At 39.5% G+C, this 22,598-nt stretch overlaps 1 protein-coding gene across 3 annotated transcripts in view; it reads left to right on the top strand.

The window, feature by feature from the left end:
• Window positions 1–4,570: 4,570 nt before the first annotated feature.
• LOC311593606 (coiled-coil domain-containing protein 7-like) overlaps window positions 4,571–22,598 on the top strand; it is a 53,121-nt gene continuing 35,093 nt past the window's right edge. For all 3 annotated transcript variants that reach the window (XM_084774951.1, XM_084774950.1, XM_084774949.1), the window contains exons 1-4: window positions 4,571–4,820; window positions 9,084–9,407; window positions 10,606–10,698; window positions 15,779–15,862. In XM_084774951.1, coding sequence (XP_084631077.1) covers window positions 9,135–9,407; window positions 10,606–10,698; window positions 15,779–15,862 — 450 coding nt within the window. In that variant the 5' untranslated portion in view covers window positions 4,571–4,820; window positions 9,084–9,134. The remainder of the gene's footprint in view (window positions 4,821–9,083; window positions 9,408–10,605; window positions 10,699–15,778; window positions 15,863–22,598) is intronic.

Genomic DNA, 22,598 nt, shown 5'->3' with positions numbered 1-22,598 from the left:
AGGCATCTGGCACTTTCATGCATACAGCACCACGCCTGGCTCTCATGCCAGCCTTTAGAGAGATGCATGCAGCAGTGAATGATTCTCGGAGGTTGGAAGCAGTTCTGGAGGTGCATCATGGTACAGGATCACCTCCTAGAAAGCCCACATGTCTAATGAGCTCCTTTAACAGGATGGCCCTCGGCATGCCTGGCAGTTACGTGCAGCTGAGTCACAGAGTTTCTTGTTGATTAAACAAAAACCCAATTGCTAACGCCGAGATGATGATGTGGCTGGTGTGCCTGAAATAAAAATATAGTTCTGCGACTGAACAGGAACAGGTCTCAACACTAGAATAACTGCTTGGTCTACACTGGTAAGGACCCACCCCACCCACGCACCCAAACTGTGAGCTATAAGGGCAGCTCTCTCCACACACCTTGCACCTTAAGATGGTGGAAAGTCTAGCCAGCACTCACTCTGGAGGCAGAGGCAGGTGGATCTCTGTGAGCCTGGTCTACAGAGTGATTTCCAGAGGAAACCCTGTTTTGAGCCCACTTTTCTTCGGGAAGAAGTGGAAACTAACTAGTCTGTGTCGGGGGTGGAGGGAGGGGTTCCTCTTTACTTCTAAAAGAAACAATGGGTCAAGCAAAGCCTTCCTTTGATTTTTATCCTCACATAGTGGGATTAAATTGCAAGAGGGAGACTAGAGGAGTCAGAGGTGGTTCTTTCTAAGTAAACCTTGAAGACCAGATCTTCAACTGGAGCGAGTGATGTTTTTTGTTTTGTTTTGGTTTTGTTTTTTGTTTTGTTTTTGTTGGGGGGGTGAGTTCTAAAAGATTCACTCTGAAAGCAAACTGAACTCATGCAGACAGTCATCTTGTACCAGGAGAATCATGTCTCGGCAGTTAAGAGGACTGTCATGGTCTCCGTGAGTACCAGTAGTCCACAGACAGATGCACACACACACACGCACGCACGCACGCACGCACACACAGTTGTGCAGAGACAGCCAGTGGCTCAGGACAAGCTGAAAAACAAATAAATAACTGGAAACTAATTCTTCCTCCATTTATTTACTTTATTTTGTTGAGTCATGGTTAGTGAAAGAGGGCCAATGGCCTGGGAGGGAGGGAGAGTACCACCTGTTGGTAAAGAGGGGAGGGTCGTCTTCTTACGCTGGAAGGATGAAGTTTCTTCTTTTGGGAAAGAGGATGGTCAGTCCAGACTGGCTGGGGCATAGTTCTATGGCTTTTATCTTCAAGAAGAACCTTCCTTCTGGCCTCCCTCCTGCATGGAGGCAAGGAAGGAAGCAGAGAAAACGGCCATCAAGTTGGGACCCACAAAGCAAGCGTCCATTCCACAAATGCTGACAGCAGAGAGAACTGAGTCTAACACACACAGTCATCTCATAGCCACCTTCCTTCCCACCTAGATAACAGAGAACTCCACTCGGAGTTTTAGGGAACATGTCGAGGAAGCATGGAAGCTTGACAGGGCAGTTGGTTTTAGATGTTAATCTTGTGTACCATGTATAACTTGCAAATATCATTGTATCCTGGAAATTACAACTGTAGTGAGCCAGTCTATTGCCATTATATTCTGTTTATGATAAAGGTATAAAAAGTCTGATTGCTCTCAATAAAATTGTCACAGCCTCAATTGTGCTGTGGCCCCTCCAACTTAGCCTGATTTAATGTCTTGAGGCCATATCAAGTGCCCTTGCCTCAGTAAGTAAGCACAGGTACTTATAATAAAGAATATGAACAACTTCAAATACAGGAAATAAATGGAGGAAAAGGGGCAATGTGTAGGTTGTAGGGTAAGAGAATAAATTATTTAGAAATGAAATATAGCAAGGTGTTGTAAATGTAATAAGAATATAAATGCGTTTCTAGTTCAAAGTTTCATCCATAGGAGAAAAGTTATTTCTAATCTCCATGTTTTCCTCACTGTTATCAAGTACTAGAGCTAGGATCCAGTTTAGAGTTTAAAACTAAGTTGAGTTTTATAATTAGGCTTAACATTATATAGTAAAAAGAGCTGATTTAATGTCAGAGTTAGGTGTTAGTGTTAAGATCCACAGCTGTTATGGAGCTATTGGCCTGTCATGAACACTAAGGAAGTATGCAATTATTAAACTGAATATTAATGATGGATGAAAGATAGATCTCACAGAAGCATCTTTATTGGCCCAAATATTCTACAATGTTAGTTAATCAATTGAATGGATTATTCTTCTCATTTGGAAGTTAGAAAAATCTGCCATGATTGCCTGAAAATTTCTCTGATTATTCACAACAGGACAACTTTGGCCAGAGAGCTGACAGGGCAGCCCTCAGGGAGCTAAAGAGTCAGCGGGGGAGGGAGAAGTACGCCAGGTGATGGTGTTCAGGGAAACCTCACAGCTCTGACTGTGCAGCAAACAGGGGCTTCTTTATTTATACAGGCATCACAGAACAAAGACAGACTAATGATTACTCAAAAAGTGCAGATTATATGCTTGATTTTATTTTCATTACATGTTCAGGGTTACAAGTTCAGTCACAATTAGAAAATACAAACAGAACAGTTTATTTATTATTATTATTATTATTATTATTATTATTATTATTATTATTATTATTATTATCATCATCAGACCTATATCTCGAATCTAAAGAATCTGAAGAGTGTTTCCTCCAAGCAAATACATTTATTATATTACAGCCAGCTTTTAGGCTAGCAGTGTTTGCAGCTTTAAAGCACTCCATACACACAGCAAATATCTGCATTGGTCTTATGAATAGCAAATAGTAATACCTGTCTCCCTATATGTTTTATCATCTATGATATAAAGCAGGAAAAGTTAATTTCAGTCAATCTATCTTATTACTAAGTTTTGTTCCTTTAGGAATGTACCCTGTATGACCCGCCCCCCGCCCCCCCCCCATATATTTATTTTTCTGAGACAGTGTTTCTCTGGTAGCTCTGGCTGACCTGGACTCACTTTATAGACCAGGCTGGCCTCAAACTCACAGAAATCCACCTGCCTCTGCCTCTTGAGTGCTGGGATTAAAGACATGTACCACAATGCCCAGCTATGACCCCCAATATTCAAATTGCATTTTCAGAGAGCTCTAAGCCTTAATAAAAAGAGCCTTGAATCTGTATCCTTTTCTCCTGGCCAGTCAGAGTTTGTCAGTTGTCTCTGTTTACCCTATACCAATTATACTGTTTGAGTTTGCTCAGGAACAGATACTCCATGAAGATTCTTGAAGTAATGGGAATTACTTCATCTAGCTCTGTGCTTAATGATCTCTAGGGCATAAGAAAAATTTTCAAATAATGGCCAGATAAGGTTATGTTTAGAATGTTCCTAAAAGACTCAGACATGATTTTTTCAGAAAAAGACTAAATGAATCATAATACAGAAAGCCCCCAAGAATAAAATACACAGATATCACACCCAGCATATTAAAATAAATTTCTGTAAGTCAAATGCTATTTCATCACTCAGTAGAAGGAAATATGCTTGCATGTCTAATATTGTCCTTTTCAACAAAATCAAGTTTCTGTGGGCACTAAAACCCATTTAAAAAATACAGCTGAGATCCTAACAGTACAAAGTTTCTTTAATGATGTGAGGAGTTCATTTCCTCAGGACCTGCTATGCAGTTTCTATACATTATTCTAACACACAGGTGTCTTTTCATCTTCTTTCATACTCAGAATGAGGCAAAGAAAAACCAAGTTAACTCTCCTTCACCATCAGACTTTACACCCAGAAATCCTAGTTTTTTTCATGTGTTTCAAAATATACTTTGCAAATAATAATTATTGTCAAGTATTTTAAGCTTTATATCTTTTGTGGTTATAAATGAGCAGGATTTGCCTATGAATCGTCCAAAGTTTCTTGAAAAGTAAAACTTCTACACAGAAAACTTCAATAAACAGAATATTTTATAATCTGAATATTTGTCTGGCATACTTTATCAGGCATAAAGATCTGCTTATTCAATCATCAACAAATAATTATTGAATGCCGGCACACATTCAAAGTCACTGACACTCTTGATACCTCAGACTTCATATTCAAATATAATTCATGCTCTGTTAATTTTCTATTACACATAAACATCTCTTCTTTTCTAGAATATCAGCAGCTGTTAAAGGCTCACATCTACAATTTCATAATGACATTGCAGCATCAAGGCTACTCCTGACAATAGTCATTAACACAAGAAATTACTTAATGACTGTATTTGTGTTGTTTTCTACAAAAACCTATGTCGATCACTCTCTCACTTCTTCCACTCTGGAAAAAACCACTGTTCCTTATTTGCTGACTGGGCACCGCAAGTTCTCTGTTGCCTTTTTTTTTTTTTTTAAACATATTGAGTGTAGTGTAGGTGTTTTAGGCTTCCGTGTCCCCACACTTGACTCCTCGCAGTTACTAGGGCACAAAGGAGGCAGAGCTTCGGGCAGCGGCAGAGCTGGAGGTTTGTGTCCTGTGGTCTTTGCCTCATATATGGGCATGAGGTATCCTGGTGAGCCAAGTGTCGCGCGCCACACCCTGTGATCGTTTCTGATCCCCTGGGCGCAAGGGAATGGGGTGGCCAGGCGCGAGCCCTGTGGTCGGTTGTTAACACCCTGGGTGCAAAGGCCCACCTTTCCCTTTCAGCACAAATGTCAGTTTGTACTGGGGCAGGGCTGTTGCCTGGATAGTTTGCTGGCTTCTCCCAAAGAGGTCTAGGAGACTCGGAATTAACAACTTTCTCAGGCAAACGGATTCTCATCTTTACAGCCTGCTTCCCCAAAGCCAAGCTGCTGAGCAAGCCAACTTCCAACAGCCTCAGCAGGTACAGTTCTAAGGTGGGAGGCGCTGCCTTCCTGAAATGTAAGGGTGCACTTTAGGCTTTTGGCAAGAGCATTCTCATCGATGAGTCCTGATGCATAACTGCCATATTTAAGGTCCTTTCTTGTTTCTCAGGGAGTATGTGTCTAGCAATTGAATCGCTACAAGTCAGCAAGTACTTTCCATTGGTTCATTCCTATATCCTAGTGTGTGTTTCCTCAGTATAATATAACAACGTGGCATAGACTTTGTGTCTTGAAATGGAAGTTATCACTACCCAGTTCCTAGGCAAGAAGTTCAAAGTCAAGGTGTTTCCAGGTCAGGTTCCTACCAGAGAGTCTTAGACCGAGTGTGTACTGCTATGCTCATTTCTGATGGCTCCTTTGTCTTCCAGACCTGTCACTCCAGGATCTGCCTCCCATGCAGGAACCTTCTCCTCTCTGTGTTATGTGTTTACTTTGTATAAGAAAGTGTTTGGATTGGGGCCTGTTCTGATTTAACATGAAGTCAACCTGATCACCTAATTCAAAACAAGGTCACATTCACAAGTTAGGAATACATTTGGAGAAGAACACATCTCAATGCACAGCAACATGAAACTTGTTTCTTTTTCACATTAGGAAACTCCCTTTGACCACATGTCCTCTCTCCATATTTTAGCTAATTTTTCTAGAGTTATTATATTCATATTCTTTCTAATTCCTCTCTGACGTTGTCTAGGAGGTTTAAGTCTCTCGAGTTACTGAAATTGCTTTTGTTATTCATGTTCCAGACACCAGACTTAAATGTTTTTCTCACACATATTCGAAATGTACATCTTTGTCACATGTTTACTTTTCAATTAGGTGCCCTCTGTACCTTTTACTAGAGATATCTTTTGTTGGCTGAAGTGCTAAAACAAACAAACAAACAAACAAACAAAGCTCACAAGTAAAATTATTTTTTTACTACTTTCATTTATAAATCCACAGTTGTATCAATAAGTATTTTCTGCTTACATTAGAAATTATGCCCAACACAATTGAAAAATTAAGTATTTAAAACCTTTATTAAAATAGTTCATTTTATGCCATCACTAATTTCTGACTGAAAATAGAATTTTTCAAACAATGTATTCTGATAATGGGTTTTGCTCCCCTGACTCCTCTCAGACCCTAACTTCCCATTCCACCCAAATCCACATTTTTTCTTGTTCACTTTCATTAGAAAACAAAGATGCATCTAAAAAAAAAATAGAAGATAATAATATAAAAAAACAGAATTGGAAAAAACAAACAAGAGAAAAAAAAGCCCAAGACCCATTTTGGGGGTTGAATGGTCCTTTCAAAGAGCTTGCATATTTGATGTCCTGAATATCAGATATTTATATTATAATTCATTACAGTAGTAAAATTATGGTTATGAAGTTACAATGAAAATAGTTTTATGGGGGCTGGAGAGATGGCTCACTGGTTAAGAGCACTGTCTGCTATTCCAGAGGTCCTGAATTCAGTTCCCCGCAACCACATGGTGGCTCACAACCATCTATAATGTGATCTGATGCCCTCTTCTGGCTTGTAGGTATACATGCAAGTAGAGGACTTATACATAAAATAAATAAACTACCTATATATGTGTCAAAGAACTGCCTTAAAAATAAAAAATCATATAAAAAAGAAAACAGTTTTATGATTGGGGGTCACCACAACATGAGGAACTGTGTTAAAGCATCGAAACATTACAAAGGTTGAGAACCACTGAGGCACTTCAAAGGGAAATGCAGTTCTCTGCTGAAAACTTTTTATGCATATAAATCTTGAAGGAGATTTGAGAAAAAACCCTGACAGGACTTCTGTGGTTCCCAGATTGAGATTAAATAAGAACTAGGAACAAAGAACCAGATCCCAGAACTGGCATTTCCCACTCAGAATTACTTTCAGCTCTCGGGCCAAACTTACCTTATTACCTGTGATTTTATTTTCAAGTTTAGGTGTGGCTGAAGGGGATGGAATAATCTTGTCACCTTCTCTTCATATCATTCTGCCATAATTCCGCTTTGTACATTCAGCTTTCCATATTGCCTCCACAGTAAGATGAACACTGTTTAAGACATTGCCAGTGGAAACTATACTCTTCTGAAGTCCCTTTACAGTGGTAGGCAAGCAAAGTGTCTATCCAAGTTAGCATTGGTTTTGAGGTGCTTACTTCAGAAGTCAACAGAAATGTCTGCACACTCATCTCTGCAATGCTGATCTTGACTGTATGAGAGCCCGGCTCCCCATTTTCTTTTTCAGGTTGTTTTTATTTGCTCAAAGGTCCTGTATTATCTTAGGGGATGTCCTGGAGTGAGCCTTTCTGGTTAGATTTTTGTTGCTGTTGCTGTTGTTCTAATTCTTCCATGAAGGCATTCAGATCTTCCTTGAGAGCAAAGTGCACTCACACCAAGCCAAATGACATACAGTTCAGGCCTTTCCTCAAGATGATGAAAGCACACAGGGAATAACAGATCTTGCAGCACAGCTGTAAGCAGTCTTCCTTGACATATGAATGGTTCCTAGCTGCATGGAAGCCTCTTCCTCTGCTGATTTGTACTGGAGCCTAAATCCAGAGGCTCAGTGTTAAGCACAGAATAGCTGTTTGAGCCTTTCTTGGGTTTCTCCAACCGTCTGAAGGTATGCTTGTTGCAGTAAGCTCTTTGTGATTTTTTTTTAAATCTTTCTTTGAAAGGTAAGTAGAGATGCCAGGCTCATACCTCACACTCTATTATTTTGCTGACTTGGGAGCTGCCTTCCAGGAAGGGAAATTCCTGGATTCTGGTGATTACTCCCATTGAGGAGTGAGACTAACTAATCCCCTGGGCAGCCCAGATGGGCGAGGAAGTCACATAGAGATGATCCAAATGGGTAAATAAATCTCTTAGTAAGAGGATAAGGTCAACTGTTGTCTACTAAAAGGAAAAGAGCTAAGTCAGAAATTAAAGTCTCAGCCTTGTGTTATTGGGAGCGCTGCAGGAACTGGGGAAGGACGGACTTTAGAGTGCAGAGACGGGGCTTCCAGTGCAGAGGGGAAGAAGCTTGGTTTTGGATAGGAAAAGAGGAGGAGTTGCAGAGCAAGCAGTGGGGACTCTTTATTCCCTGGCTTGAGAGGTGGCAAGAGAAAGTTCCCAGCTACTACAAGCCCCAAACTGCCTGAATGCCCAGAAAATGCTGAGGCTACGTACCTGGTTGAGATCGATCATCTTTTTGTGGTCATTCTCCTGAGTTTGAAAACAGCCCAATTTAAAGCACCAAACTAAGATGAGTTATTCTGTGCCTGGGGAACCTACAGCATTGCCAGCCAGGCCTGGATTCTTGATGGTGAGAAGTGACTACCACATGGCTGGCTGGAAGCATTCCTAGTGTGGAGCATCCCACCCCCGAGAAACTGCACAACCAGCACAGGCCACTCCCACTACAGTCCATTCAGCACTTTGAACTGAGCTGGTGGTGACAGGGACTTGGACTCTAGTCCCAGGCCACAGCTTTAGCCCTAGCTCTCCTTTGTTGGTTTATTCCTTAAAACACATTTATTTGTTAGCCCCCAATCTGTTTGAAATTCAGATAAAACTATATTATCTTGTGAGAAGAAATATTAAATGATTCCATTGATATCCTCATATCATCAATGATATCCTTTTTAGGTTTCACGTTCTTTAAATATTTCCATTGTTTTATTTTACTTGCCATTCAAAATAGCCAAAAAAATATAATGACAGCTCCTCCCAGAAGAGATTTGATATATGTTTCAGCTATTTTTGCATTGCTGTGACAAATTACCTGACACGAGTGCCTGCTGAAAGGAATGGCCCACTGGGCTAACAGTTTCAGAGGCTTCAGCCTGTGGTCACTTGGCTCTACGCTTCTGAGCCTGTGGTAAGGGCAGAGCTTTATGTGGGAAGCATATGAAGGGTGAAGCTGCCACACTGCAGCAGACAGGGAGCAGAAAGCAAAGGAATCTGGAGACCAGGCGTAAACCTTCAAAGTCAGCATTCACTTATCAACTTCCTCCAGCTAGACCACACCTCCTAAAGTTTCTGTCACCTCACAAAGTAGCACTATCATTTGGGAAACAAATTTCCAATATAGAACTCCTTGTATTCTCACCATAACAACGTCATCTGAACAGCCGGCTACATGCAGTACTGCAATGATAAAATACATAGTATATGAATTTCATTAAATAACTTAATTCTGTTGATAAGTTAGTAGTGTGGGGTTTTTCTTTGAATCCATTAATATTTTATTCACAGGGAGGTGCTGAGATTTTTACATGTAATTTGGAAACTAAGTCAGTCACAAAAATGAAACGAACAAGGCAGCCATCAACCATTAGTAAGAAATTGACAAGTGTTCCAGAATTACCTTATAAAAAAGGACTACTGAATTCACCACCTAAGCCAAAAGAAAAACAAAATGCCAAGCCAACACATGATAACGTTGAACCAATGGTCCTGGGGTCTCCACCCACAGGAGAATCAATTGTACGGTATGCCTTGCCGATACCATCAGGTAAGACAAAGGACTTAATAACAGAAGATGAAATGGTCCGGAAGATTGTCAAACACCTGAAGATGGTAAGATATTTGCTGGGTCTCCTACTGGGGTAATTACCAAGAAGATCACTAGCTAGAGGATTTGCTCTTGGGCAACAGAGGAATCAGCTATAGTTAGGATAGACTCTATATTTCACCGTATCAATAAGATTTATCACATCAGAAGGAAATAGGGCCAAAGCTGCAGGAACGTTCTCTGATTGAAGTTATATGAGGCATGCTTAGTTTTTCTGGCAACGAAACATGGCAACTCGAATAGAATGTGTGCCACAGGAGCCGTTAGACACTCAGTGCCCAGAGGGGTGATAATTCAAAGTGCTCTTTGTCGAGCACATATTAGAATTTCAGAATCCCAAGGAAAGCAGGAGTTCAACATAAAGCACATGGTCTTGGATAAGACTGTTCTTTCTAGCTTCCTGAAAACAAAATTTCTAACTGCTGGGCTAAGGCCATCTTTGCAAGCAGGGCTTTGTAAGTATGGGTATCTTGAAATCTCATGCCAGCTGAATAATTCTTGTCTGCACTTCAAACAAGAAATGCAAGGCTATAGTACTTAATATTTTCTCTAAGTATCTTTTACATAATGATTGACAGTCAAATTCTAAATAGCCTTTTAAGTGAGCATAGGCGGGAAGACAACAATACAAAAACATTGTGGTTCATCATACTTCTAAGATACCTGATAGGTGACAGTTTGCGATCGTGGAGAATGTTTAAAACTTATTGCTTTCAGCTGGGTATGGTGATGCACACCTTGAATCCAGCACTAAGCAGGCAGAAGCAGGTGGATAGCTGTGAGTTTGAGGCCAACCTGGCCTACAAATCAAGTCCAGGTCAGCCATGGCTACACAGAGAAACCCTGTCTTAAAAAAAAGTCTATTGCTTTCTTCTCTTTACCTTTTTAAAAAATGTGATATTCAAAGGAAAATCAGACTATGTGGAGAACTCTGCTTTCTTCAGCTGTTCACAGACATCTCTCCTCTCTTTTAGCTCTGTATCCACATAGAGAAGATAGAATCTTGGAGCATCACTGTGTCTAGGAAACAGGGTCAAACACTTCATCAGGGTATCTTTTTGATGATGTGTGATGAGTAAAGGGCAGAAAGTTTACATTCCTGCCACTGGCAATAAAGTTACATCTATAAGATCATGCTGTAACTTTTTTTTTTTTTGCATTTTGACTCTGAAATTTTAACTTGCTTTGCATTGTTTTTTGTAGGTTGTTTCTTCTTTAGAAGACACCTATGGAGCTTTCAGTGAAGATGGAGAAAAAATAAGAGAGAAATCTGAGGAGGAAGACTTATCTTTATCTGTAAGTGTATATAATGCAAATGAAATAAATTAAATACTTGAAGGGGTAACCTTTGCCTTCAGAATCCATACACACTGAATGGATCCCTATTTGCACAAAGATCCTCTTGTGACATTTGACAAAAGTGTGCTACAGTTTCCAGCCTCAGCCCATTCCTCCTGCCTTAATTATCTGTAGTCTGCTTTTTATAGCCTTGCCTCTGTGGTGAGTTTTGAATATGAGCTTGGCTACTTTGCTTGAGTTGGCTATAAGAAAGTATTCTTGAGCCAGGAAATGGTTCAGTGGGCAAAAGTGCTTGCCACCAAGTCTGACAACTTGAGTTTAGTCCTTGGGAGCTACATGGCAGAGGGAGAGGGCCAGTTCTTACCAGGTGCACTCTGACCTCCATGTGTATACTTTTGCAGGCAAACATGAAACCCCTTACCCAACCCCCACGCACACACAAATAAATAATAAAATGTAATTAAAAATATTCTCTTCTAGACTTTAAAGTGGGTTACAAAAGGTTTTTGAGATTTTTGTACATACCTTTGTTGCAGATTTCACTGTAATGAGGCTATTAAAATAACAGTATGATTCTCCTTAAGTTGGTTGGGCTTTGTTTGTTTGTTGTAAGTTTTGTTTTTGGGTTTTTTTTCTTATAGAACATTTTAAGGTGTTTTAAATTTTTATTTATGCATATGTGTACATGTCTGCATGTGTCAATGTGGTGGTGCCTGCAGAGGCCAGAAAAGGACATTGGAGCTAAATTGACAGAAAGTAGTAAGCCACCAGTTGTGGGTGCTGGGAACTGAGTTCTAGTCTTTTCCAAGAGCACCAGGCACTCTTGACTGCTGAGCTATCTTGCCCGCCCTGTTTTATATATGTTTGACTCAATTATATGTTTGCATTTAACTTTTTAACATTTATTTATTTACTTATCTATTATTTATTTATTGTTATTATGTGGGTATGAACAACTACATGTGCCATAGCATATGTGTGGAGGCCAGAGGACCACTTTAAGGGTTAGTTTTTTTCTTTTACTTTACATGGGATTCAGGTATCAAATTTCAGGTCATTAGGCCTGTCCATTTTGCAAGCCCCCATTTTTAATCTTTTTTTTTTAAATTAAAAGGTCTTTAAAAAATTTTTTTTTATTACTTTATTCTTATTACATCTCAATGGTTATCTCATCCCTTGTATCCTCCCATTCTTTCCTCCCTCCCATTTTCCCCTTATTCCCCTCCCTTCCATTTTTACTCTTTAAGCTACAATATTTATCCTTTTATTTATAATTAGTTCTACAATGGATTGATTTGGGCTTTATCTAATAATACATCTTCCTATAAGCCTCTTTAATATCTGTATTTTTATGTCTTATTTAATTTAATTCAGAATATAAATGTGCTCGTTGTTTACATCATTTACATGATTTGTTTGTCTTGTAGATTGGAGGGATTGTCAATGACATTATGCTTAAAACTTTAGTTTCTATACACTTGATAGGAGTGACAAGCATATAGTTGTTGTTTGGGATGATCTTATATCTTATACATTTTATTTCTCAGAACTTTATGCTGATTCATTGAGGGGATAATTATGTCATCCTCACCAGACACTTTACTTTCTTTTATTCAGAATGCTTTTTATTTTCTTATCTTGACTTATGATGGTTTGAGGTTGTATTGGATAACAGTGGTTAAAAAAAAAAAAAAAAGACCTTGTACCATTCCAGTAGCTGTGGCCAGGCAAGGCTAAAAGCAATGTCATGCTCAGCCCCAGCAACTCTATCTAGAAAAGTTAAAGAGCCACCTTCTTCTAGGTGGCAACATTTTTCTCTCCATTTAGCCTGCTGACACATCCTCGGCGTGGGAAGTGGAACACCAGTTTTCACTGCCACGCTGTTCTTCAGCTGAGTTGCACTATTGGGTAGTGTAAGGACATTGATTACTGTGTGACTTACACCTGCGAGACTCAGATCACGAATCAGAGTCTCCTCACCGCCCCCCCCCACCAAATTGTTAGAGCTTATCTAACACTGAGGAAGGGTCTGACAATCCTCCAAGTTTCAGAGGATAGTTGAGTGTGTACATTTTTCTCAATTCCTGAGTCTTAGAGCTTCCTCTTCCAACCAAGAGGTAAATTTTCAATTCTGAGGAAAACACTATGCAATAACCTGGAAGGATATGCGACTGCTGAGGGCTGGCTGGCTTCTCTTCATCTCCCAGATTCTGTCAGTGGCAGCATACTTTGGGACTGTATACAGGCAAGACCATCCTGCTTCCTTCATGCCCGCTTTGGATGGGTTTGTTTGCCTTTGGATTCTTTGATACTTTGGGGGTTGTTCTGTGGAATTCAGGCCCTCAAATTCTATTTTGTCCCCTTTTCTGTACCATCACTGAAGAGTATGGAAGTTAATTTTTATTTTTCCTTTTTGTGACAGTAGCACTGGAGATCAGGCATCTCATTTCTTTTTACATCTTGCTAAGTGACACTTTTGACCCCTTCTAGGGGTATTTGTACTGGCAACATTCAGCAGTGTGGTTTGTTCCATTGACTTTCAGCACCTTTTACTTGGTGTCATTTTTATTGTTTTGAAATTAATTTTGTTAGAATTTGCAACATCTCTCTCTCTCTCTCTCTCTCTCTCTCTCTCTCTCTCTCTCTCTGGTTTTTCAAGAGAGGGTTCTCTGTGTTAACCATGGGTGTCCTGGACTCACTTTCTAGACCAGGCTGGCTTCGAACTCACATCGATTTGCCTGCCTCTGCCTCCCGAGTGATGGGACTAAAGGCGTGCACCACCACGCTTGGCTGAGACTGGAAGTTTTTAGCTGCCATTGCAATAGTAGTAGTAGTCGAGATATATTGCTATTTCCAATAAGTAAGTAAATAACTAAAAAGCCTTATTGGTATAAGAGAATAAATGTGTAATATGCAACTAATAGTGTGCAAGTAGTGACCAGATTCTCCTAACTCCATTGTCATAATTCTTTTTTTAAAGACTTATTTATTTTTGTTTCATGTGCATTGGTGTTTTGCCTGTATAAACATCTGTGTGAGAGTGTCATATCTTGGAGTTACAGACAGTTGTGAGCTGCCATGTGGTTATTGCACATTGAACTTGGGTCCTTTGGAAGAGCAGCTAGTGCTCTTAACCCCTGAGCCGTCTCTGCAGCCTCCATTGTAATACTTCTTAACGATCTCCTTATCTGTGTTGAACTGTCCCTATAATATGGCACTTCATTTCACTGAATTTTATTCCTTCACTGAAATAGTTTTATATTTCATCTCAGACATTGGTGACAAGGTGTTAGTTCTTGAACTTATTTCAGTGGCCATGGCCTCTTTTGTTTCCCTGCAGCCTGTTTAATATTTATGACAGCAGTTCTTCAGCTTCTCTAGAGCCCGAAGACCATTGGTCCTGCCAATTTTGTGTCCCAAGTTAACCTTTTATCCCTCTCAGCTAGCTTAAATTACAAAGCACACAGGCTATCATTGTCACTTTTCAGCGTATCTGCTCAAGTCTCTTGTCTTTGTCTGTATGTTGTAGTGCTCATGTTTGGGTAAGCTACAAACCTTGTCAAATTGATGACTATTTTGTGGTGACTGTGTGTAGTGGTGGAGTGGAATGCACTGTCTTTATACTTGTGACTTGGAACTCTTCTCTAGTCTATTTTCAACTCTCTTGAGTGGCTTTTCCAGTGTTTTGGATTGCGCTTTTTTTGTTTGTTTGTTTTTTATTTGTTTGTTTTGGTGCTAAGGGTTGAACTCATGATCTAAAAAAGTATAGTTGAGAAGTACTCTACCACTTCTTTTTATTTATTTATTTTATTAATTTATTCTTGTTACATCTCAATGGTTATCCCATCCCTTGTATCCTCCCCTTCTTCCCTCCCTCCCATTTCCCCCTTATTCCCCTCCCCTATGACTGTGACTGAGGGGGATTTCCTCCCCCTGTATATACTCATAGGGTATCAAGTCTCTTCTTGGTAACCTGCTGTCCTTCCTCTGAGTGCCACCAGGTCTCCCCCTCCAGGGGACATGGTCAAAGGTGAGGCACCAGAGTATGTGAGAAAGTCAGACCCCACTCTACACTCAAGTGTGGAGAATGTTCTGACCAGTGGCTAGATCTGGGTAGGGGTTTAAAGTTTACCACCTGTATTGTCCTTGGCTGGTGCCTTAGTTTGAGCGAGACCCCTGAGCCCAAATCTGCCTATCATAATGTTCTACTTGTAGGTTTCTAGGACCCTCTGGATCCTTCTACTTTGCCATTCTCCCATGCTTCTCTCATCTAGAGTCCCACTAGAATGTTCTCCCCTCTGTCCCAGTGTCCTGGTAAGTGAAGGCTTTCGTGGGTCATGCCCCTTGGGCTAGTAAGCAGATATAAGTGAGTATATACCATTTGTGTCTTTCTGCTTCTGGGTTAACTCACTCATTATGATCATTTCTAGCTCAATCCATTTGTCCATGAATTTCGGGAATTCCTTGTTTTTAATAGCTGAGTAGTACTCCATAGTGTATATGTACCACAGTTTCTTTATCCATTCTTCTACTGAGGGACACTTAGGCTGTTTCCATGTTCTGGCTATTATGAATAAGGCTGCTATGAACATGGCTGAGCAAAGTTTCTTGTTGTGTGCTGGAGCATCTTCTGGGTATATTCCAAGGAGTGGAATAGCTGTGTCTTGAGGAAGCCCTATTACCATTTTTCTGAGATAGCACCAGATATATTTCCAAAGTGGCTGTACTAGTTTGCATTCCCACCAGCAATGAAGGAGTGTTCCTCTTTCCCCACATCCTCACCAGCATGTGGTGTCGCTTGAATGTAAGGGTGGGATGCTATAGTTTCTGCAGTTGTATAGATGAGGGTAGGAGAGACATATTGTGTGTAATCACTTTACTTCCTTCCACATTTCATTTCTAAGAGGGTTTGGTGGCATAACATTTGAAACATGGTTTCTTGCCATCCATGTTTGAAGGGACAGAAATTATACAAAATTAAAATAATTTCCAAATACAATTAAATGTATTAAGAAATAAGTAGATATACAAGTGGGTTCTAAAATTGAAAGTAACTTTGTTTTGTTCTTTTTGGAAGGTTGGTGATGATATGAATGCTTTTTTGTTGTGCTGTTCACAATTTGCAGCTCAGCTGGAGGAAGCAGTTAAGGAAGAACGTAATGTAAGTATTCCAAGTGCCCAGTGTAAGTAAACTCTTAAACTTTGAGAGCTTGTATTGGTTGTAGAATTTGTGATGTGCTATCCAGCCAGCAATATTAGCCTAGAATTAATCCTTTGGGGAATTACAAAGGTCATTAGATTTTTAAAATATATTTCTTTATTCTTAGTGTAGACATTTATACCTAAAGATCTTTTCTCTAAATACAGTATCAATAGTCATATGTACTTTCAAATAAGATCTATATATTTATTTTCATTTAAAAATTAAGTTTGTATTATCAAAATCATGTTCAGATTAATGTTAAAAACAAAGACAGGAGGCTGGAGAGATGGCTCAGAAATTAAGAGCACTGACTGTTCTTCCAAATGTCCTAAGTTCAATTCCCAGCAACCACACGGTGGCTCATAACCATCTATAATGAAATCTGGTGCCCTCATCTAGTGTGTAGGGACACATGCAGTAAGAACACTGTATAAATAATAAATAAATAAATATTAAAAAAAAACAAAGTCAGGTTTTTAAAGGATCACCATAGTACTCTTTTCCAGTATGAAAAAAAAATACTATTACACAGTTTTGCTTGACTTTCTTCTTTTCCTTATATATCATTATTTTCCCTGATAAGTTATTATTTTATATTATATTATTATTTTTTGGAAGTGAAATAATGTATGGCTTGAAAGACAGCCCAGTGGCTACGGGCATTTGTTCCTCTTGCAGAGGACTCAGACTTGGTTCCCAGTGCTACATGGCATCTCACAATCGTGCGTAACTCAAGTTCCAGAAGACCAGCATCCTCGTCTGGCCTCTGTGGGCACACATGTAATGCATTTGTACAAACAAGCACACAAGACAAGTACAGAAAATAAAAATAAAATATTTTAAAATTTTAAATGAAATCACATTTTTCTCATTTGCCAATATACTTGAGTTTTAAAACACACCATGGTCATTATTACATTTGTAAGATATTTTGGACTTGTTAAGGCTGACTATTTTATAATGTCTTCTTATGTACCATGAAAGATAAACTCAGTATTTATATGTGAGGGTCAATATTTAGTTTCTTTTCTATATACACTATGTATTAGTAATATTTAATATACACTTTACATTCTGTAATATATACATATATCCAACTTCATTTGTAATGTTTAACATCATTTGTCTCTGCCCTTTCCCCACCTCCTCTTTCCTCCTCTTTCCATCTGTCTGCCTCATAATTCCTTATGACTATTTTATCTTGATGGCCAATTCTATTTTGTGCTCCTATTTTGCATGTTACTTTATCTGATACAAATATTCTTACTACTTTTTGTTTGTATTTTCCAAGTAAATGTTTCCTTTTTAAACATTTCTAACATTATTTTTCTGTTTGTTTCTCATTTAAGAAAAATTCAAAACTTTTCTCAAAGTTCCCTGTAATCCAAACAATATTTTACTTGATGAAGATTGACCTATAGACCTGTTTACCAAGTAGAGAACCCAGAGGGTTGAGAGAGGGCTCTCTTGGCAAAGTGCCTGCCTGTTGTGCAAGCACGAGGGCCTGGGGCAGACCCACAACAGTCACATAAAAGCTGGCTGGTGTACATCCTGATCCTTACACTGGGATGAGGGATAGGGCTGGATGGATCCATGGAGTTTACTGATCAGCTGGTCTAGCCAATCAGGTTCATCAAAATACATGCCTGTGCTCCACCCTCACAGACTCTAACCTTCAGAATCTGTAAGACAGTTCATGTTTTCTTTCACAAGCTGCCTTTGTCATTGGTGTTTTGCCACAGCAATTTTTCTTTTTTCTTTTTATTTGACAGTAGTATAATTGAAAAGTAAAATTACATATTCAAAATTATATAGTATGTTGATATATATTAAATACACTAATATTAAAAAATAGCTTTTATAATCAAGTTCATTAGCACTATTTGTATGTATGTGATGTGGTAATGGTCTCTCTTTCTCTCTTTTTGTCTCTATGTATTTGTCATTTTATTATGAAAATATAGTGATTCCCATATTAAAATTAATTAATATAATAAAAATTAAATTACATTTTATTGAGTTTTCCTTTATTAATTTTTAAAATATATCTTTTCAATACAACACTAACTATATAGCTTCCACTAGATTAGATGTTTTCCATAAATGCTATGCCTGCTTTTTTCTGAAAATATTTCTAATTAGATGATAATTCTAAAGCAAAAATTATAGTATGGTTATTCTATAAGTGTCTCTTTATTTTTTAATGTTATAAAATTATTTTATTGTATGTCCTAGAAGTTTCAATTAATAATGAAATAGATTTTGAAAAAAGTATGCTTAAATCATATCTTGAAATACATAGAAATATATAGAAAATACATAAATCATATTCAAAGATAATTTTTGAAAACTTTCTAAAATAAATAATGAAAGTGTTTATAATAAAGGAGACTTCTAGAATAAGACTGCAAGTTTTTCAATTTGAAAATTATTTTTGGGAGAGCTGGAGAGATGGCCCAGTGATTAAGAGCACTGACTGGTCTTCCAGAGGACCTGGGTTCAATTCCCGGCACCCACATGGCAGCTCACAGTTGTCTATTACCTCTTTTCTAGGGGATCTGATACTCTCACACAAACACCAATGTATATAACATAAAAATCAATTTTAAAAAAGAAAAGTATCTTTTCTTCATTTTGGGGTGGTGGTGAGTGGGGCACAGGAGTGGGAGGAATAAGAAGCAGTGAGATCAGGGTGCACTGTATGAACTTCCCAAATATTTAATACAAATATTGTGTTGGGGAAAATAACAATTACTAATATTAATTCAAATGCAGGTAACTGTAAGAATAACCACTTCAGAGCAGAGAAGTGGGGAAGATCTGCTACATTTACCATGCTGTGAAACCTCAGACTGGCTTCATGTGCCCCAGATAACCAATTTGCATCCCCCCACTAATTCTTCTTTTCTATGCAGTCCTTTGCCACTATTTCTTTAGAAAGACAAAGAAATATTGAAGAGAACGTTAAATGAATGTAATGTGCAAAGCATCTATAATTTCCCCTCTTTTTTTTTTTTTTGCTCTTTTAATGAAAATAGATTATTTTCCCTTACCATATATCCTGATTACAGTTTCCCCTCCCTCTACTCATCTCATAAGAATTCCACTCTTCGTTTCTCATTGGAAAAGAACAGGCTTCTAAGAGTTAACAACAAAAGATAGCAAAATAAGACAAGATAAAAGATAAGATAAGACAAACCAACAGAAGGAAAAGTGCCAAAGAGAAGGCACAAAAATCAGAGACCAACTTGTTCACATACTCAGGAGTTCAACAAAAACACTAAACTGAAAGCTACAGTATGTACTGAGCCGGTGGTGCAGACCTGTTCAGACCCTGTGCCGTGGCTCAGGCCCTGTCGCTTTGAGTTGATATGCCTCTTGCCTATTGGTTCAAAGGGCCTCATTCTCCTGGTGTCTTTCATCCCTTCTGACTCTTACACTCTTTCCACGTCTTCTTCTGCAGCCGGGAGGGATTTGCTGGAGATAACATATTTAAAGCTGTTGTCACAGCAATTTAAATGCAACTAAGACAGAAATTGGTATCAGGAAGTAGGCCATTACTGTGATAGACCTTACTACACGGTATTTAAAGGAAAATGGAAAATGTATTGGACTTTGGACTCAGGGCTAGGGTCAGCATACTGACTGTGGTGTCCATGCTCAAATGGTTTCAGAGAAGAACAAATTAAGCTACTGGACTAGGAGCCATTCCTGTGACATTTTGGCAAAGAATGTAGCTGCTTTCTATCCAAGGCCTGAGAATTTCCCTGAGGCTATATTAAAAAGTAGTGAACTAAATTCTTTGGTGGAAGAGAATTCAAGGCACCTTGTTATTGACTTTGCACCACAGCTACTAGTGAAAGATCTCCAAAGGGAGACCCTCACTCAAGCCTCGGGATGGCGCTCACTCAAAGACACACAAACGACCGTCTTGCTGTAAACACATGCGGCAGTTTATTGGCGGAGCTCCGGGTCGACAAGTATCTCACGCAGGAGACAGAGGGGTCGACCCCGAAGCCCAGGGTTTTGGGGTTTATATGAGCAAGGGTCGGGGGGAGTGGGAAGTTTTGGCGCGGCCACACACAATTGGTTGTTTCAAACATTTTAACATCAGCAAATTGCGTAGGCAGATCTGGGGTAAGCTCAGACTTAATCATACGGGAACAGTCCTTGGTTCCTGTTTTTCTTGAAACCCGAGGGTAGATGTTTTATCTGAGCTGACAACACATCTGGTTAAACTCAAACCTGGAACATTGTGTGCGGGCCTCAAGGGGGGGTGGATTAAGCAGATACCATAAGATTGGATGAGGGGTCTTAACTCATTACTCACTCGACCATGGCCGGTACCAGTTTCTCTCAGGAATTTGTCCTTGTGTATTCTCCCTATCTTTTATGGCCAGCCGGTCCCTGGAACACTCAGTAGGCCTTTGTCTCCTATCTCCGCATTCTTTGTGACTTATCATCTAGGACCTTGGGCTAGCATACCTGTCGACCTGCACTTATGAGTTAGAGAGCTCTGCTGTTCTGGTTGCTTTAATGCTAATTAAAAATTTTCCCTTTCACTAGTAATCACTCTTATGTAGGTCTACAAGGAAAAAGAGCAAATAGAGCAGAACACAATACAAAATTTATAGTTTTAAAAGAAAAAAATGCACCAGAAAATTTAATGCTGGTGCCAAGGTCTCTACAGTAAGAAGTAAAGGCATGGTACATATACACTATGGAATACTATTCAGCTATTAAAAACAAGGAATTCCCGAAATTTGTGGATAAATGGATTGAGCTAGAAATGATCATAATGAGTGAGTTAACCCAGAAGCAGAAAGACTCAAATGGTATATACTCACTTATATCTGCATATTAGCCCAAGGGGCAGGTCCTACGAAAGACTTCACTTACCAGGAAACTGAGACAGAGGGGAGGACATTCTAGTGGGACTCTAGATGAGAGATTCATGGGAGAATGGCAAAGTAGAAGGATCCAGAGGGTCCTAAAAGCCTACAAGTAAAACATTATGATAGGCAGATTTGGGCACAGGGGTCTCGCTCAAACTAAGGCACCAGCCAAGGACAATACAGGCGGTAAACCTTAAGCCCCTACCCAGATCTAGCCAATGGACAGAACACTCTCCACAGTAGAGTGGAGAGTGGGATACTACTTTCTCACATACTCTGGTGCCTCACCTTTGACCATGTCCCCTGGAGGGGGAGACCTGGTGGCACTCAGAGGAAGGACAGCAGGTTACCAAGAAGAGACTTGATACCCTATGAGTATATACAGGGGGAGGAAATCCCCCTCAGTCACAGTCATAGGGGAGGGGAATAAGGGGAAATTGGGAGGGAGGGAAGAATGGGAGGATACAAGGGATGGGATAACCATTGAGATGTAACAAGAATAAATTAATAAAGGAGGAAAAAAAAAAAAAAGAAGAGAGGCCTGAGGTATCCTGACGGAAAGACCTGACTCAGCTAGGCGCCCTTCTCTGGTTAAAGAAAGGGGATTAAAAAAAAAAAAAAGAAGGAGGAGGATTAAGACATTTTCTGCTCTTAAAAACAACAGATGAACGCTCCATTTGTAAGTCAAGTGACCAGGCTCCATCCCCAAGCAGGCAGCTGAACTTGGCAGTATCATCCATGTTGTTTCTGGCTTTAAAGTCATGAAGGGTACATGAATAAAGGGATGTGGAATCTTACTCCATGGTTAAAGAACACTTCTGAGACCAGACAATGTATGGCAGGGCAGACTGTCCATAAAGGCCCTGGGAGGGCAAAAGACTTTGAGAGGCCATTGTATGAAAGTAAAGCCTGGATTGTGTTGGAGAGCTCCCCAAGACATTAGAGGTGTCAGAGCCCTGGGATATCTGCAAAGTGGAGGGGAACATCAAGAGAGAGATGGAGAGACAGAGAGACAGACAGAGAGACAGAGAGATAGAGATAGAGATAGAGAGAGAGAGAGAGAGATAGATAGAGAGAGAGAGAGAGAGAGAGAGAGAGAGAGAGAGAGAAAGAAGAAGAAGAAGAAGAAGAAGAAAGAAGAAGAGAAGAGAAGAGAGGAGAGAGATATTGCAGGAAGAAGAGCTGGAATCCAGGAGCTAGCGAAGCCCTCTGACCTCAGACCAGTTACAGGATTTAGACTGCCCAGCTATGTTTTTGTCTTGCATTTGTCAAGTGTTTCCTCACTGTGAGTGGATCCTTTCCTTTTGGAATGGTAATGTATATTCTGTGCCATTGTATGTTGAAAGTATGTAATATGCATTTTGATTTTACAGTTAAGTAATTGCCCTGAGTCTGACAACAGATTTTGAATGTTGGCCTTTTAAACAGTGTTAAGACTGAAAAGTTATAGACTTTTGAAATTAGAATAAATACATTTTGCATTATGGCATGAACACATATTTGGGGGCCATAAAGTAGAGTGTGATTGTTTGAATGAGGGCAGCTCACATAGGCAGTGTTTGAAAAGTTGGTCCCCAGTTGGTGAACTGCTTAGGAAGTATGGCCTTATTGGTGAAAGTAAGTCACAAAGGTGGCTTTGAAATTTCAAAAGCTCAGGCCATTCTCAGTGTGCTTTCTCTGCTTCCTGCTTTCAGATCAAGATGTGAGCTCTAGGCTGCTCCTAACACAATGCCTTTGGTCCATCATCATGGGCTCTAACCCTTTCTTTCATAAGTTGCCTTTATCATGATGTTTTGACA

The sequence above is a fragment of the Acomys minous genome (assembly GCF_964271855.1).
Source record: "Acomys minous genome assembly, chromosome: 3".
Taxonomy (NCBI): Eukaryota; Metazoa; Chordata; class Mammalia; order Rodentia; family Muridae; genus Acomys; species Acomys minous.
This window is presented reverse-complemented; position numbering and strand designations above follow the sequence as displayed.